At 39.3% G+C, this 17,831-nt stretch overlaps 1 protein-coding gene across 5 annotated transcripts in view; it reads right to left on the bottom strand.

Moving 5' to 3' along the window:
• pkn1b (protein kinase N1b) overlaps positions 1-17,831 on the bottom strand; it is a 74,380-nt gene that overhangs the window by 13,736 nt on the left and 42,813 nt on the right. For all 5 annotated transcript variants that reach the window (XM_041777670.1, XM_041777669.1, XM_041777671.1 and 2 more), the window contains 9 exons: positions 10,058-10,358; positions 9,732-9,877; positions 8,028-8,148; positions 6,419-6,564; positions 4,121-4,334; positions 3,785-3,979; positions 3,479-3,588; positions 625-768; positions 377-452 (listed from right to left, as the gene is read on the bottom strand). In XM_041777670.1, coding sequence (XP_041633604.1) covers positions 377-452; positions 625-768; positions 3,479-3,588; positions 3,785-3,979; positions 4,121-4,334; positions 6,419-6,564; positions 8,028-8,148; positions 9,732-9,877; positions 10,058-10,358 — 1,453 coding nt within the window. The remainder of the gene's footprint in view (positions 1-376; positions 453-624; positions 769-3,478; positions 3,589-3,784; positions 3,980-4,120; positions 4,335-6,418; positions 6,565-8,027; positions 8,149-9,731; positions 9,878-10,057; positions 10,359-17,831) is intronic.

The raw sequence follows: 17,831 nt of genomic DNA, 5'->3' as shown, positions 1-17,831 counted from the left end.
GCTGGGCTGCGTGACCCCAGTTTACATTTCCAGTAAATGTTTGCAAACCCAGTTCCTCAAAATACCAGGAGCCATTTATAAGCTTTCTGCAGCAGCACTTAACAACCCTTTTGGCTGAAAACTACGCTCTGCAAACACAGTTAAAACTTTCTGTTTCAGCCTGAAATGACTCAGAAAACATTAGAGAAGAAATAGTGAGAATAACCACGCTTTTACTGAACCTTTGGTTGGGTTTTTTTTTTTGTGCATTTGGCAGGGGTTGATTTGGGCTCATTTTCCATGAAAACTTGCCATGGCACAGCATCCACTTCCCTGACTTGTTTCTATTGATAAAGGTTTTCTCTCTGTGCCTCCATGTGTGGAAACTTAAACATACCGTGGCGTTTGGAGAAGACTTTCTTCTGCCTCTGGAGTCGCCGTCCTCTCTCGATAACCGGGTTGAAGAAAGTCACCTGAAAAACAAAAACAACATTATTATATGCCAGGAAATACATACTTCAATGAACTCTACAGGCTGATATTTTTGTATTAAGTGGTGTTACTTTTGCTTTTTGGGCATTTCATGGATGCAGCTTGTGTTGTAATACATCCTGACAGTGTGTTTGCCGTTTGTGTGTCGTTTACCTCGGCCAGCAGCAGCCCCTGTGGCTCCAGCTCCAGCTTCACTTGGTGTCTCTGGTTGTCGAGGAACTCTTCCAGCTTCAGGTACTTGAGAGCACACAGAGAGCGATAATCTCTCCAGTACACTGCAATCTCCATCTCTCTGGACTAAACACAAAAAACACCAGGGATGGAACAAGAATGTTTGATAATCAGGCAGAAATCAGCTGTTAAATATCTAAAATGATTAGTCTGTAGCTCCCTGTCAGATTGAGGGTTCCTATTAGAGGAATTTAAAGACACTTTATGGTTTAAACAGATGTAAACCATAGGTTAATCATTGTGGGTTTAAATTTTTTAATACAAAATTGGTCAAAGTTTGTCTCGATCATAACCATTTACTATGTGTAACTCCTTGGTTTTATTTATCTGAAATCTAATGGCTTATTTTATTGACTTTTGGTGAATCAGTTCTTGCAAAAGCATTGCAGTGTCCTGCAAAATGTAAGAGATATTGTTTGTAAAGTATTTGTGACATTTCTTTGTGAGAGCATATTTTGGGGCCTGTGTCCACAGCCTTCATTTTTCTCTGCTGGCCTGGAAGCGGTCTTATTTCAATGCAAACTAATGTAGTCACCCCTCTGCATCACTTATTTTTGTTGCCACAACCTCAGAGCTGAAAACAGTTTATCTCTTGGAACATTGCTGTATTCGTCAATGTTACTCTTCCTGTACTGGCAAATCAGAATCAGAAGGGGGTGGGACTTATGATGCCAGCTTTGTCAACAGCAATGGTAGAGCAAATAATGATCTGACTCCCCTTTTTAAGAGTAATTTCCACGTCTACACCTGCTGTAAATGCCTGGACATGACTGATGTACTCTTTTTTCATGTTTTCTGAGTAGGATAGAGCCATTACCATTTTATAATACCATCAAACCTTTATTGCGCTGTATATAGAATCATAACCAGGTGTTTAAAAACCACCTCAAAGCAGCAGTTTAAGCCAAACACTTGCCAGAAAGCACGCACATGCACAGGGAGCAGAGTCTTTCATTCAATCCTTTACAAAATGTTTAAGTCTACAAAAAAGCAATTAGGGTCCATTACGAGGCGCTGGAAGGATTTATAGTTGCAGCATTATTTCTCAAACTTCACAGGTAGACTGAGTTGCATCAGGACAGGGGATCAAATTAAGTCTGCCTCGTTATTTCCCCTTGTCTTTGTGTTTAATGGGCATATGCATACCCTTTTAAACCCTGCTCTTGAGGCGATATGAGAAATATTAGTCTTAAACTATTATCAGACAGCATCTAGGAATGTGTAGTCATGCTCTGTGTGCTTTTAAACAGATAGAAGAAAGAAGAAAGATCTTTAATATTGTTTATTTTCACACTGTGCATGATGGTTAGCTCCATTCAGCTACAATGTTGCTTTGCAGATGCTTAAAAAGTGACAGCCTATATAAGCTCCCAAAATAACCAACAACAACTGATTTAATTCATCTATATAACACAACAATGGTTTTAATTGTTCCTGATGTTGCTGCTGCAGCATAAAGGGTTATCAATAAACTTAAGCTCATTAACCATCACTGTATTACCCCCAGAAAGAAGAATTAGAAGAAGGGTTTTTAAACTCATTGCTGTTGATCACATTAGAACCATAACAACTTTATAGGGTTTATATAAGCAGATCCTCGGCTCCTTGGTGAATTATTACTAGCAGGAGTTCTGTAATCTCAATTTAATGTCTTCACAAACAGGCAGTGGTGCTGCTGTTGGAAACAGACACATTCTTGAGGCATTTATTATAAACATGTGCTGATTATGCAGCACAGTCTTTATGACAGCATTTCAAGCAAAACTGTGGCTGTTATCAAATACCCAAGGATACAGTATTACCATATTACTGTCCATTCCTATGTTCAAATTATTTTTCTTTAAATGACGGAAAATATTGAGCACGTGTGTGCTACCTAGCAAGGCAGAAATCACTGTTAGTAACCAGACAGGTACTGGTAAGAAGTGCTCTGAAACTAAGGCTGTGAGCGCTGCCAGCAGAAAAAAGGCAGCTGTGAATACAGGCCTGAACTTTTGCAGGAACAAGTGATAAAATAAATTGGTTCAATAAAAGCCTCAGGTGAGAGGCTGCTCATTTTTTAGTCAAGATAACTGACTGTACCCTACTGTGCCCTGCTGCTGTTTAAAACTTTTAGTAAGTCAGTTCAGAAGCATATTGATAACAGTTTCAAACTTCTTTTTAGGTACTGTGTTTATAGCTTTTAATTTATAGAAAACTTTACGAAAAGGCATGTAAAGTCTTCTACTCTAAATTTTCATCTTTAGCCAATATACACAAATAAAAGGATACAAAGTATGAATGAAAATTAAATCTTTAACTTCTTTCTAATGAAAAGTTATACACCCTTCAAAGCTCCTGAAGAAGTATTTACTGTAGTCTTTATCTGCTTTTGCTGTTTTGTATGTCACTGAAACAAACAGGGTGTAAATCTTATATTTTGGCTTTTTTAGAGGATTGTGAACTCAGCAACTTTATTTCACTTGCTCAGCATGTTCCTCTCTTTTTATAACAGGCTGCATTGCAAAACTTTTAACTCTGAGCTGCAGACAAAACAGCAGTTTTTCTGATGCAAGTTAGCAAGTCAAGTTTATTTTTAATACACCTTTTAAGAGCAGAGGCCATAAAATGATGAGTGAAGTATACAGCTACTTAAAACCTGTTTGTCATGCTTTACAAAATCTGGATATGTTTACTTAGCTAAGAGAAAAAATGCATGCAAAAGCAGAGTTAAGGTGAGATTGGTAAAATAGAGTAAAATGCCACTGTAACAGGCTGTGAGTGTGGTGTTTCTTACTCTCTCCAGCTCCACAGTGAAGGTTTGGTCCCAGGCCTGCTCTCCAACCGTTTTCCAGAGAGTCTGACCAACAACTGTGTTCTCCAGCTTCAGCACTGTGCTCACCTCCGCTGAGAAACACAAAAAGAGGTTTTACTTTTAAAGCAAAATGCTCACCATACTCATGTAATGTTTTATTTCTTCACTGATTTATTCTCTTCAAGGTTTTTAACCTTGTAATAGAGGCGTGCTGCTTTAACCTTAAGAAAGAAAGCATACAGCTGTTAAAACACATCCTGTAGAAATAAAAAAGATGAAATCACTCACTGGAGAGCTCCTCGTTCTTCCCGGGGATCTTCAGACTCATGCTGCTGGTGCTGCGGCTGTAGAGGCCGCTCAGTTTGAAGGATGAGCGTCCATCTGTAGGAGTGAAGGAAGGAAGAACCACCGGAGTCCCTCTGCTCCGACCTGGAACCACCTCCAGGAGCCCCAAACAGCCCAAGAGACGCACCTGGAGAGTACCTGGAAGGAAAGATTGATAAAGATTTACGCCTGAAAAACAACAATACATCTGGATATACTACACTAAAAAAATAAAAAGTGACCTGGAGGTTAAGCATTGTATTTGTTTTACAGTTTGCATGTTGTAGTTTCTGTGTCTACCTGTGAGAGGGGATGGTTTGCTCAGGGTGCTGTACTGGTTGTGGACGTAGGGGGTGCTGTGGCGGGAGCTGAAGGCTGAGGAGGAGGCCAGCACCAGCTCCTCTTTGATGAGGCAGGCTTTGGGATGATCCTCGGGGAGCTCCACCAGCCTCTGCTCCAGAGAACATCGGAGAAGGTCGAGACGCTGGGACGACTCGCTCAGACCGCATTGAGCCTGCAGGAACCAGTCAATATCACAAATTGAGCGTACAGGGTTAATTCAGGCAGGCCAGAGGCGAGCGCTGCCAAATATTTGAGATCAGCTGATCTCACACAAGTCATCATCAGCTGACGGCCAGCACATTCACTCTAAGCATGCTATTTGCACTCATGCTGCCATATCTAAACTGCTCTAGCCTGGCTATGCTTTGCTTTTTGCAACCCTCCTCCACCCCAGCTCCTGCTCTGTGCTTTATCTGACTTAATCAGTGTCATTTATGTCTTCTCTGCTCTGGGTTTACTGCTGCTTCTCTCCCTGCCTCAGGCTCTCCTTGTAGGCAGGAAGAGAACTACTAATGAAGACAATTTTACACACCACAAATGAGGGAAAATAAGGGTTAACTGAGTGTATTCATTGTGGTTTCATAAAAATTGAGGAAAAACTACGAAACTAAAACTATGAAACGAGTCGTAATAAAATGAGGATTGTATTGTATTTAAAAGACAGTAAAGGTCGTTGTTTCAAATCTCCTGACACTAAACAAATCAATTTAAAGTTTCACTTTCTGCACCAAGAAACACTTTTTAACCGTCTGCTCTCAGGGCCACTTATTCTGGTCTTGCCTCAAACTAAATAAATTCTGGTTGGATATTTTCAGGTGCTCCTCTAATGTTTACAACTGTAAAATCACACCGAACTCTTTCACAAAGTCATTTTTTGCAGAGGTCAACACCTAGAAAAAAAAATCTCTCTCAACTCCAACAAAAGACGATACAATACGGCATGGCTGTAGGCAAAAAGGGCTACATTAACTCTCTGAATACATAAATAAGTGACCTATTTCAGAAACTAGCTACAGGAAATGACTGTACTGAATCTGTACTGACAGCATGAGCTGATTGTTAGTGATTGTTTTGTTTGATTACTTCTGGGCTGTTCACCTAATTTTTTTGCATTTTTTCTCTTTGCATTTAAATAAAATATATAGAAAAGTACTGAAGACTTCTGCAACTAAAAGAAAAAAAAAGAAATAACTGCTTTAAAGAAAACTTGAATGTGCTAACCCACTTTCTTGCAGCGGGTTTAAAATCAAAACCTTTCTTGTGAATTTAGGTTAAAACAAAAGTAGGTTATCCGAGTTTGGCGTAAAGGCTGGAATCAGGCGAAAACAGAAAGCCTGGTTCAGTCGAAAGTCTTCAAAATCGACTTATCTGCACCTTTAAGCTTCCTAATGAAATACGTAAAGCCTCATTAGGGCATCGCACCTTTGGATCTAGGTTTGTTTTTCTTTTCCCAGTCGGGCTGAGCTGGTCGGCCGCTGGCTGTAGGATTAAATTTATCAGAAGGAACGAGAGTGGCCTCATTTTGATCATCTAACTTTAGAGGGAGAGTTCTGAGATTTTACTAGAAAGTTTTGCCACTGTCTTAAAATAAATTTCACAATTTGAAATTCAAGACATATTTTTTTTACTTTTTAAGTCATTATTTTGAATTTTAGCTCATATTTTGATATTTTCAACTCGTAATTTTGGCTTTTTAATCCCATATTTAGACCTATCAGACTCACAAATCAAAATTTCAAGTCATATTTTGACTTTTAAACTTGTGATTTCAACTTTCTACTCATATACTTGCTTTTAAAAGCATTATTTTTCTATTTTTAATATCGTGTTCTGACCTTTTGAACTAATAAATTGGACTTTTATCTCAGATTTTGAGCTTTTCCACTTATCTTTTTTCCTTTTTTTGAATATCTAAATGATTTAGCATCAGTGCTGTTTATATACATATATATATATATATATATATATATATATATACATATAGAGTCACTGGTGAAAATGAGGTTGACAGTTTAAGGTTGTGTTGACCCTAGTAGGCTCTCTGGTTAGACCTGAATCCAGAATCCAGCCCCTGCTATGTTTGAGTTTGACACCCCTGCACTAGAACCACCTTGGGAAGAACTGTAATCAAATTTAAAATGTCAAACCGGGATATTTACTAGGAAATTGCATGACTTTTTACATTATTTATCATGAACCTCTGAATGATTTATCTCAATTACATGATAATTATCAAGGATAACATCCTTCTCTGACCTCTGCAATAGCTTTCTTGTCTTGAACTTTTCCTGCGCCCAGCAGTCTCAGCATGTTCTTGGCACCCTCGGCCATGGCGTGCTCCACACGGTAATGATGCCACAGCTCCTCCACACGCAGCTCTACCCCGCACATGTCTGGCTTACCTGGAGGAGAATGATAGATTCACTTATCAACATGAGAACAGTATGCAAACTTGAGATATCTGAGCATTTGTTAACGTTATCTCTTCTCTGACTCAGGCTGTTTGGATTGCTTTATCTCGATTTACAGAATGATCTTTATCCCCGTGGTCTCTTTATTTGTATAGCTCTAAATGTCTAAAAATGTCTTAATGTAAGTATTCAGACCCCTTGCAGAAACACTGTAAATTTGGCTAAGATAAGGCAGTTATTTTGGGGCAGGGTGTCCCTTGAAATTTCTAGAATTTTATGGAAATTTCAAGGAATTTGACAGGATATTTGGGGGAATTCTCTATCATTTTTATGGAATCTTGGGAAATATATTTGTACATTTTGGGAAGTATATTGGCTTTGGAATTTTGGGGGAAAATTTTATTAAAATGTAGGCTTTATGATGGAGTTTCACTGAAACATTTCAGGTATATTTGTAAAAATTTTTGGGTACTTTTTACAGGAAACTTTATAATATGTCTAAGGATTTTTAAAGAAAATTTAGGGGAATTTGTGTTGATATTAGACATTTTTGGCCAAAATAAATTCCTGTTCAAAGATAAGGCTGAGCTTTAAATGTGTCAGGTCCTAATTATTCCAGATAAGTGGAAGGAAATAAAAATGCTTTGCAAACAAAAGCTCAGGTCTCAGGAGGTTAATAAAGACATGTGGTCTGGTTCTGATCAAACTGCTGTAGCTGCACAAAGGCTTATATCTTCAACAGCTGCTATTGTTAACAGGCTTCAGTCACTTCAACTAAACCACCAAAGCTTATGCCTATTTCTCCTCAATGATGCTGACTGATCTGGTCATTCTCTGTGGGAACAAGCGTATCAGCTTGTTTGCCAGATGGCTCCTGATGACATGGCCGACTTTGCACAGTTAATACTGAGTCTTTAGTAAATTTGCTTTGTGTGAAAACGGTACTACTGGGGCTTTTTCCTGAACAGTCATCTGGATTTCCTCTCCGTGATCTCTGTTGCTCTTCCTGCAGCTTTCAGCCTCTCCTCCCTTTCATCTCTGACTCTTTCCTCCCCTCTGCTTCGCTCTGTCGTCATCTCTGACTCAGACCTTTCTGTCTCACTCCCTTCCTGGCTCCCCGCATCTGTCCTGCCTCTTCTCTAACCTCTGTTAAATGAGCCGTGGCTTTTAGTTGTTGGGCAACATCAAGGGGGATGCAGGAACATCAATAAGGCTCTAACCTGAGCCAGGGAGAGGTCTGTAATGGACCATCTGTGTGTGTGTGTGTGTGTGTGTGTGTGTGTGTGTGTGTGTTGACTGGAAGGCTGAACACTGTGAAGTTCTGAAGCAGGAATTGATCCATTACAACCCACATCATAAAATATTCAGTGTTTATAAGCTGAAAGATCGACAGGTGGGATGAAGGGGGAGTATAGAGATGAGAGTGAGGATAAAAACTGAAGCATCATGGGTACTTTGGTTGTCCTCAGATTGCTCCGTGGCCTGCATGGCCTTTCTGATCTGCATGCGGATGATGTCGATCTTCGTCTTGCTGTCCTGCAGCATCTGCTGCGCCGTCTGGAGCAGCTTCTTGTCCTGTTAAAGAGACAGAAGATGCAATATCAGAGAGAGAGAGAGAATCTGCAAATGATCACAAAGGGGTTGATAAGACCATGGGTTCTCAACTAGTGGGTCGGGACCCAAAAGTTGTAAACATTAGAGAAGCACCTTAGTGGGCATGCACCAATACCTTTCAGTTTTACCTTGTTTTACTGTGATAAAATGGCAAAAAAGGTAAAAATTGGTCAAAGTGGCAAAAATGGGCATGAAAAGTGGTAAAGGTGAATTAAAAGTGACTGAAAAGGCTTTAAATTGCCAAAAATGGGTTAACCGAAAAAGAAAAAACAGACAGATCTTGGCAGAAATTGGTTAAGCTAGCAAAAATGGACATATTAAACGGTGAGATAGGGTTAAAATGGGAATAAATGGGTGTGAAAAGTGGTTAAAAGGGGTTAATAGTAGCAATGATGGGTCAACAGAGGCAACATTAAGCTTAAGTGGCAAGAATTGGTTTAGAGGTGGCAAAAACAGGCGGAAAAAAGTAGTGGAAAGAGTTTAAAACTGACAAAAGTAGGTGTTAAATGGTAAAAATGTGTTCAAATTGGTGGGAAAAAATGAAGAAAAGGGGTAAAAATTTGACAAAACTGGTGTAAAGTGGTAACAATGTAATTTAAAAAATATTCTTAGTTTTTTTAGGGCAACTGGAGACCCCCTCGTAGTGTCCCGTGACCCCCAAAGGGGGGCCCGACCCCACAGTTGAGAACCACTGGAATCACACAGTGCATTAATGCAGGTTTAAGGATGCATGGGCAATGAACAACATTTATGGACAACCCGATACCAGACCTCATGCAAACAGCAGCCTGTACATCATTTTCACAGCTCTCTTACTGTGGCATGCTATCCCTGCATGCTGTGTGCAGTAAGACAATAAGAATGAATGATAGCCATTTTGTCACAAGCTAAGAGTGCCTCTTTAACAGCTTTTCTCCCCTTGTTTGTCATAAACATACTGCTAAAGAGCATAATGATATACTTTATTTAACCGTTATAACCGCTGACCTTATTTGAACCTTTTCCCTCTCCCTCCACAATCGACTCAAGCTAATGTGTCCCTCACCTGAATCAGCAAGTGTTGCATGAGTGTGCATTAAAAGGGGTGCTTGAATTGTTTTTTTTTTCTGTACTTCCATTCTGGTTGCACCCAACACTGATTACAATTATGTTTGTGATGAAAATGAATCATTTTGGACTTGAGATCTAACCGAGCAAAGAGATGGATAAAAGCCCTTCAAAATAAAGGCACATTCGAGAATTTTTGCATAATTTTCCAGGCATCTGCAACCAACTGAAAATGGCTTTTGACCCACTTCTAGGTCCCGATCTGCAAGCAGAATACTGCAGATCATGTCAGTTAAAACCCAATCTAGATGAAGACTTCCCACACCTCTGTATGCAGACTGAGCTATCAGATATCAAATATCTTCAGTTTACATTAAGGTGTATCCACACAAAGCATTTAAGAGTCCCACTCAGTATCCAAATACTCATAAAAGATAGAATCCTTGTTAATGCTCTGTCCAAACAGGGTAAAAGTGAATTACAAAGGGGATAAAAACCTTGGTTCCTCCGTTGGCATAGATTGGAATCATGTTCTCAGCTCCCTGTTTCACTTTCAGCTCGATGTTTAGCTGCCGCTCCAAAGCTGCGATGCGGTGTTGGTTTGCTGAAGTCCGATTAAGTGATCCAGGAGATTTCGGGGTATCTGTGCAGTTAATGAAACATTGCTACTTTTATAATGTGGCAGAAGCACATTAAAGAGAACTGACATGTTTATGATACTCATTCATGGTGAAAAGCCTCAAAAACAGACTTATATTTAATAATTTCATTTTAGACAAATGCCTTATGTGGGAGAAAACATTTTCAAAGGTGACTATGGTACCTTTGTTGTCATCTGGACCCTTGACCACGATGTGTGCGTCCAGCTCCTGCAGCTGAGTGTGGAGAGACTCCAGCTTTCGTTTGGAGCTGCGGAGCTGTGAGTCAACCTGCTGGGCATTCCTCTTGTCTGTGGTGGCCCTGCGAAGGTTCTCCGCTCCCTCCTTGATCTTTAACTCTTTACGGATCTCCCTGCGGATCCTCTCGCGGTGCTCGTCCAGGCGCTGCTGCACGCTGGAGTCTGAGAAGTCGGTGTTTTGGTCCAGACCGAGCTGCTGAAGCACCGACAGCCCGCCTGGGTCGCTCTGGAAGAGGAAGAATGAAGGAAGACAAGATGGTTAAGAAAAATGGAAGCAACTTTTATTTAGTAACCCATGTGAAATAATGGTACATCAGACTCTTTGAAGCTCCAGCTCTGTAAATGAACTGTATATGCAGAAGGGTTGCCACAATGCAATATTATTCTAGTTAAAATCAAATGATATTGACACATATTTTAATAACGTGGCAACAAAAAAGTATGCGTTCTAAGTACCCTGAATGAGACAGTCCTTTGTTTCTATTCATCAAAAAGTTAGGAAATTCCTGCACAATGCAAGCATGTTGGCAATTTATTACATGCCAGATATTGCATGGATATATTTCTCTGGCAGATCCATCTGCTTTGCACGGTTAGGCACTTAAGACGGGGATCTGTTTCTTTGCACACTTAAGTTTGAAATATGCCTCTCTTGTTAGAAAGACAGACTGTTTTATTGTAAAACATGTGACATGCAAAAGCATCATAGCATCAACATTTCTGTGTGTGTGTACTACAGATCTTAAGTCACCTTTTTCTAACCCCATGTTATATCTGTCCCAATAACAGAGGTGGGCCATGACTTTCAATAGTCAAGGTCTGAAAACAGCACCAACTGAGCTGTAGAGCTTTAAGATTTTTTTTGGTAATCTAACAAATATCTTTGCTGCGCATAAATTATTTCTGCACATGCATGCATCTCATGTGACATGCTGAAGCAGCAAAAGAATAGCATGCAACAGGTTCAACTAAGGACGCACAACCCTCTCGTTATATTTTAAGACCCCTTTACATTGGCGACTAAGTGCGTGTTTTGTGCAGATTCTAAGATAAGAAATGTAAAAACAGAGTTAAGAAAATGCAGATAGTATTTGTTATTGTAGTATGCAAATAAAGTTTTCTTTGAGATGCTTGCAGAGCTAACGTTACCAGACTCTATACTAGTATTATACCGGGCAAAATCTTCACTCCAAATCCTCTATCTATTTGCAAATTCCTCTTTTTTTATCATTCTTTAATTATTTTTAATGAAAAATCACAGTGAGGATGAACAGTGTTATGCCACATTAAAAAAAAATATACAGGAGCAGTATTATTTGCATACAAGTGTGGCAATATCAGAAGACAGATGACAGCAGGCCAAAGAAACAGCAAGGAAAACCAAGATAGGATTGTCCTGCTCCTGATCATCACAACACAAATATACAAAAATAAGAAAAATGAAATCAACCACGCCCCACCCACACCCACGACCCAGCCAGTCTCAAGCATCCACCCCAAGTACCCATGGATGGACCAAAAACTAATGAAGCTGTCATATAGCTACAGCATGTCAGGATCTCCCATTTATAATCTGTGCAGAAATGGTTGTTGGATTTTATTGATGTTGCTAGCATGGAATGCTGGGCAGCAGAAATGCACCATGCCAAGCCTGATAATGTCACATGCTGTTTTTTATTTGCAAATTCCTGCAAAATGTTGACAAGCATCAGCCGGACACCTGTTCCTCTAACCAATTCTCTGATAACATGCATTTACAGATCATTTACATGCACACATCCTCTGATCACATACTTAATTTGCTTGCTAGGGGCACAAACGTACAGACTGACATTGATTTGGATGTCAAACCTTTTTTTTAGTTGACGTGCATCCACACAAACGTTTGGTATCCGATTGCCCAAAAAGGAAATAAATCCCTGTTAATGCATTGTGTAAACAGGGCTTCTGTTGCAAAGTGGCCCTAAGAAAGCAATGAAAGGGATTAAAGACATTTATACAGAAATTGTCAGTCTTTTAGGAGAAAATCTCATTTATTTTTGTAGGTTAATATTTCAATCAGTTTCAGTCTGTTTCATAAGCAGTTAAACTTTATACATAATAAAAGAAGAAATGAAACGATAGAGAGCGATCAAAAATGTAGTCCTCTGTGCCTGAGGAGATTTTTCTCTCTGACCTCAAAGAGAAACTGAATAAAAAGGTGACACTGCAGAGCCAAGGTGACAGAGAAAGCCTTCAACAGTCACCCTGAACGGTTCTGACAAAGTGGAAACTCCCGGGATAAAAAAGAGGTGAAAACAGAAATTCAGTGCCGATCTGAGCTGGTGAGGATGCTTTAAATCAGATGAGTGTGTAAAGAGCTGAGTGCTTGCATCAGCTCTCTTACTGATCAACACTAACCAGATTAGAGCAGATTAGATCAGCATTAATACACACTAAAATCAATCTGCTTGGTGTCCACTTCAGGGAGGGTCAAAGGGACAGATAAGAGCAGAAGATTCAGATAAGTGTGAAAATAACAAACACAATCAGACATTTGTGACTCCATCATTGTGGTTTTACATGAAATATCACAAAGATCTGCTGCTTCATGTTTGCTCAATTTCACCCACATTTCATGTCCCTATATAAGAATAAAATGTCTTTATTTTATCTCCTGTAGCTTTAAAAAAACAACAAGTTTAGCTAAGACACTCTCCAAAATTTCCCAGTTAAAGACCAACAGAATATTGAATTATCACCATTATCACCACTCTTTTACACAAGATTAAAGTTTATAAATATGCCATCAAATTGGAAAAAGATTTCATTTGATGCATTTAATTTTAGTGTAAGATTGGCTTCTTTTACATGCTAGGAGTAGGGCTTAACTATTTTGGAAAATAGTCTAATTGCGATTTAATATGCAATGATTATTTCTAAATAAAGACTGAACTATTATTTAAAAATATGTAATTCTGATGATTTTGACTCAAATTTCAAATTGGATATCAACTGTTGCATTGAAGGGTTTTGGTCATCTTTATATTTAATAAAAAAAAGAACAAAAATGAAGAAGATAGGCTTTTTACTAGACCATTCTAAAAAAAAAATGGCACTTGAACGATTGCATGCTTTGTCATGTATAACATCTCTGCTGCAAAATAAAGTTTAAAACTAATATTTTGACCGAAATTTCAGGTCAAAGAAATATTGCACCTTACGCAATTTGGAAATTGCAGCAGGCCATATTGCGATGTAATCTAATTTTTCGAATAATTGCCCAGCCCTAGCTGGGAGTGTTTATTTGTTGTGCATATTTATGCACAAAAAACACAAAACACAGTAAAGCTGCTAAACATGATATCAACATTACATCACTATCTGTTATGAATGATATGTAGAGGGATGTACTTTCTGCTACATCCCTCTGTTTACAGCTGATAGACTGGCTGTACATATCGACAGTACAATCTCACATCAGCCTTAAATACTGGCATAATAGTCAGGTGTAACACCAAGTGCAGATGGTTGCATAGGACGGCACACACTAAAGAAAGCCCACCGTCGGCCCTGAACATTCTGAATGAAGCCCCAAGTGTAAAACATCTACCAGACTGTCGACTTCCCTGCTCCTCTCTCAGCCTCTCTTTCCACTGGAGACCCTTAGTGTTTTAGAATGAAAAAGGTGTGTATACAGGAGCATCTAAAAATTAGAATATCATGAAAAAGTTCATTTTTACCTGTGATTCCATAAAAAAAAATTAAACTCCCATATATTCTCGATTCACCTCATATAAAGTGAAATATTAGAATATTGTGGAAAAGTCCCTTTGCTAAGGTTTCCTGAGCTTTTCCTCTCTCACGCTGGGTCAGTTCATACCAGTGGTTCTCACCCTTTTCAGCCTGCGACCCCCAAAATAAAGGTGCCAGAGTCCGGGGACCCCCACTGTACCTGAAGGTGGTTGAACACATCCATGCCATTCTAGAACAGTCAGGAGCAGACAGTGCTGCCCATAAGGGGGGATAAATGGGAGGACTCTCTGGGACCCAGCCAAACTGGGGGCCATGGAGGTCAACAAAACTATGGTCCATTGTAAAGTTAGCTAGATATCCATATCCATATTTTAATAATAACCACTCTTAACATGGAAACAGATTTCTTTTTTAAAGTAATTTGTGCCTTAGTATATAGTCATCTTAAAAATGTAAATCCCTTTTTTTTAAAAACAGTTAAATTATTTTAAAAAATGTTCAAAAAGGTGGTGGGAAAGGTAGTTAAATGGGATTTTAGAAGTAGCAGGAATGGGTTAGAAGTGGCATAAATTTGATAACAGTGGCAAAAAGAGCAAAAAATGGTTTTAAGTGGCAAAAACAGGCACAAAAAGTGGTAAAAGAGGATTAAAAAGTCGCAGAAATATGTTTAAAGTGGCAAAGATTCGTTAACTGGGGCAGATAAATAAGCAAAAATTAGCAGAAATGGGTTGAACTGGTCAAAATGGGCATATCCAACAATGAAATGTGGTTGAAATGGGCAAAAATGGGCATAAAATGCGATAAAAAGGGGTTGATAGTGGCAATAATGGATCAACAGAGGCAACAATATACAGAAAGTTGCAAGAATTGGTTTAGAAGTGGCAAAACAGGCAGTAAAAAGTGGTTTAAAGTGTTTAAAATTGATAAAAATGGTTTTAGAGTAGCAAAAATGTGTTGAAATTGGAAAGAGTTGTTGGTAAAAAAGGGATAAAAATTGGTTAATTTTGGCAAAAATGGAGTAAAGTGCCACAAATGGGTCCAAACTGTGCAAAACTGATTAAAAGTGGCGAATATCAGTAACAAAATTGGGTGAGGAAAAAAATAATTTCAAAAGTATTTTCCATTTTTCAAGGCATCTGGCTCCCCCCAACCCAACCCCCAGGTTGAGAACCACTGGTTCACATAACTGCAATCATGGGGAAGACTTCTGATTTGACAAATGCCCATGAGACAATCAGTGCCATCCTCCACAAGGAGGGTAAGCCACAAAAGGTCACTGCTGAAAGGTCAGGCTGTTCCTAGGGGCTGTATGAAAGCAGATTCATGGAAAGTTGACTGAAGAAAAAATGTGGCAAGAAAACAGGGATGAGCTCAGCCTTCAGAGGACTGTCAAACAGAGCAGATTCAAGAACTTAGGGGAGCTTCACAAGGACTGGACTAAGGCTGGAGTCAGTGGTTCCAGAGCCACCACATAGATGCGTCCAGGAAATGGACTCTAAGTGTGGTGTTCCTAGTGTTGAGCCACTCCTGAACCACAGATGTTACAAGCGTCTCACCTAGACTAGGAGGAAAAACTGGACTAATGCTCAGTGGTCCAAACTTCTGTTTTCAGATGAAAGTAAATGTTGTATTTCTTTTGGAAATCGAGGACACAGAGTCTGGGGGAAGATCAGAGAAGCACAGAATCCTTCAGTACTTTAAGTCCAGTGTTTCCAGTCTCCACAGTCAGTGATGGTTTGGGGGTCCATCTCATCCGCTGCAGTTGGTCCACTGGTCTTTATCAAGTCCAGAGTCAACCAGGAGATTTTAGAGACCTTCATGCTTCCATCTGATGAGCTTTATGGAGATTGTGATTTCCTCTCCACCCTCCCACAGTGAAGACAAAACTGCTGGTTTACTATGGTATTAGTTTGATTCTGACCTGAACCCCATAGAGAATCTCTGGGGAAGTGTCAACAGGAAGTTGAGAGACACCAGACAGACTGGCTCCATGCCACATTGCAAAGATGCAGTAATTTGTGCAATAGGAGCCACGACCAAGTACTGGGAGCATAAATGAGTGTATATTGGATGTTTCATTTTTGTGAGCTGTAATCATCAAGATCAAATCTTAAAAAGTCTCAAAATATTTCACTTTGTAAGAGGACAAAATGAGTTTGGAGCTGCATATCTGCAGAAATCCAGTACATGCATCCCCTAATATGATATCTCTATAGTAAGAGATATGTGGTGGTGGTGCATTTGTTTGTCTAAATTAGAATGGCCTTTTCTCAACTATACAACCATAAGAGGTTCTAAAGTTTAGAGCCAAGGGAGCCCTGCATTCTCACTGCTGACAGTCACCACATCATCAACTATAATACTGCTATTTTAAGGCGGAAAGTTGCACATCATTGCTTTAAGCCTTAACAGAGGGCTGTACAGTAAGCTGCAGAGAGATTGGATTTCACATTGTTCATATTATTGTTCCTATTCCCATAAACCAAACATATTTTTCATAAATCTATTGACAAGGGGCTTAAAGATGTCGTACATTTATTTAATATTGTGACATTTGATCTCATCAGGCCAAACGCCACACACACTGGGTCAGCGAGGGCCGTCCCCTCCCCTCTGCAGGGTATAATGACGGAGCGCTCGGGGCCTTTCACTGCACCGTGCAGCCAGGCTTCCAGCTTAGCAGATCTGATTACAACATCTTAGCTGAGTGTGTCCATCCAGCTACATGCAGGCTGAGACTCCAGCTCTGCTCTCATTAAAGACATAATCCATCTGCAACACAATACAGAACTACGCTCAGGAAACAGAGGCACACGCCACGCTCCAGCACGGTTTTTACTTTTTACTCAACGTCATTGCACATCCATGAAAACATGTTTTTACCCTCATAAGTTAGACAGACATTTAACACTGCGAAAAAGTGTTAGTTTGACCTTAAAGTCGGCTTTGCATAAGCAGCATCTTTCACAAGAGCTAACACATCTACTACAGCCAGAAAATGAGTGTAAGGTGTCACAAGATGTAGAAGTTAATGCAACAGGTCTTTTATCATCTGATCATAACTAACACGAGTGGGAATTGTGAGGTTAAGCCTCAAACAAAACAAGTTTTAAAATCTTTACTGACTGTCAAAAAGTGAGTATTATCTTTAATACTTTTTCAGACCCTGCAGACCAGACACCCTGAGGAACCACCACCACCTCCTCAAGAGAAATCACCACACACATTTTAAAAAATGTCCTTATTTATTTAATCACTGCCTGGACCAAAAAATAACTGAACGAAGAAAATTATTTCTGGTCATCTGACTACTCAAAGTGCTTTAATACCACAGGTCATGCCTTCACATCCACACATTGATGGCAGAAGCTGTTTTAGATAATTGGCCACCAGTTTTAGCCAATCCCATTCATACTCATCCATACCCACTGACATGCCACTGATTAAGGACGCACTGACATGTGACTGCAGGAGCTGGGGATCGAACCCACAACCATCTGGTTGTAGGACTCTACCTACTGATCCACAGTCGCCCCAAGGATGAGACGGGATGTGACAAGCATATTTAAAAAGCACATCATTACAGAGAAACGTGCATGTATGCATCTTATTTTTCGGTGATTTTATAAGACAGCATAGAAATTTGATAATTTCTCGAGGAACTTCCTGATTATCTTTAGAGAACCAGCTGTTCTCTAAAGAAAAAAAAATGCATGATATTATCAGCATAATAAGGCTGAAATATTTAGAAATATTCAAATATTTAACAATCCTAAATTTTCATTCCTCAAGACACAATTTAGAGCTTGAGGGTAAATGAACTTTAGCGCACAAGGAATGATGATGAATTAAGCAAAAAGACTTCAGCTGACATACTGAAATTTGAAAAATGTAATTTAATTTGAATACGTAAAAAAAGAGCAAAATGGTCAGAAAAATAATAAAAATAGTTTTGCACAAAATA

This window comes from Cheilinus undulatus, linkage group 21 (genome assembly GCF_018320785.1).
Source record: "Cheilinus undulatus linkage group 21, ASM1832078v1, whole genome shotgun sequence".
NCBI lineage: Eukaryota > Metazoa > Chordata > Actinopteri > Labriformes > Labridae > Cheilinus > Cheilinus undulatus.
The sequence above is the reverse complement of the archived record's forward strand: the minus strand, read 5'-3'. Positions and strand labels throughout refer to the sequence as shown.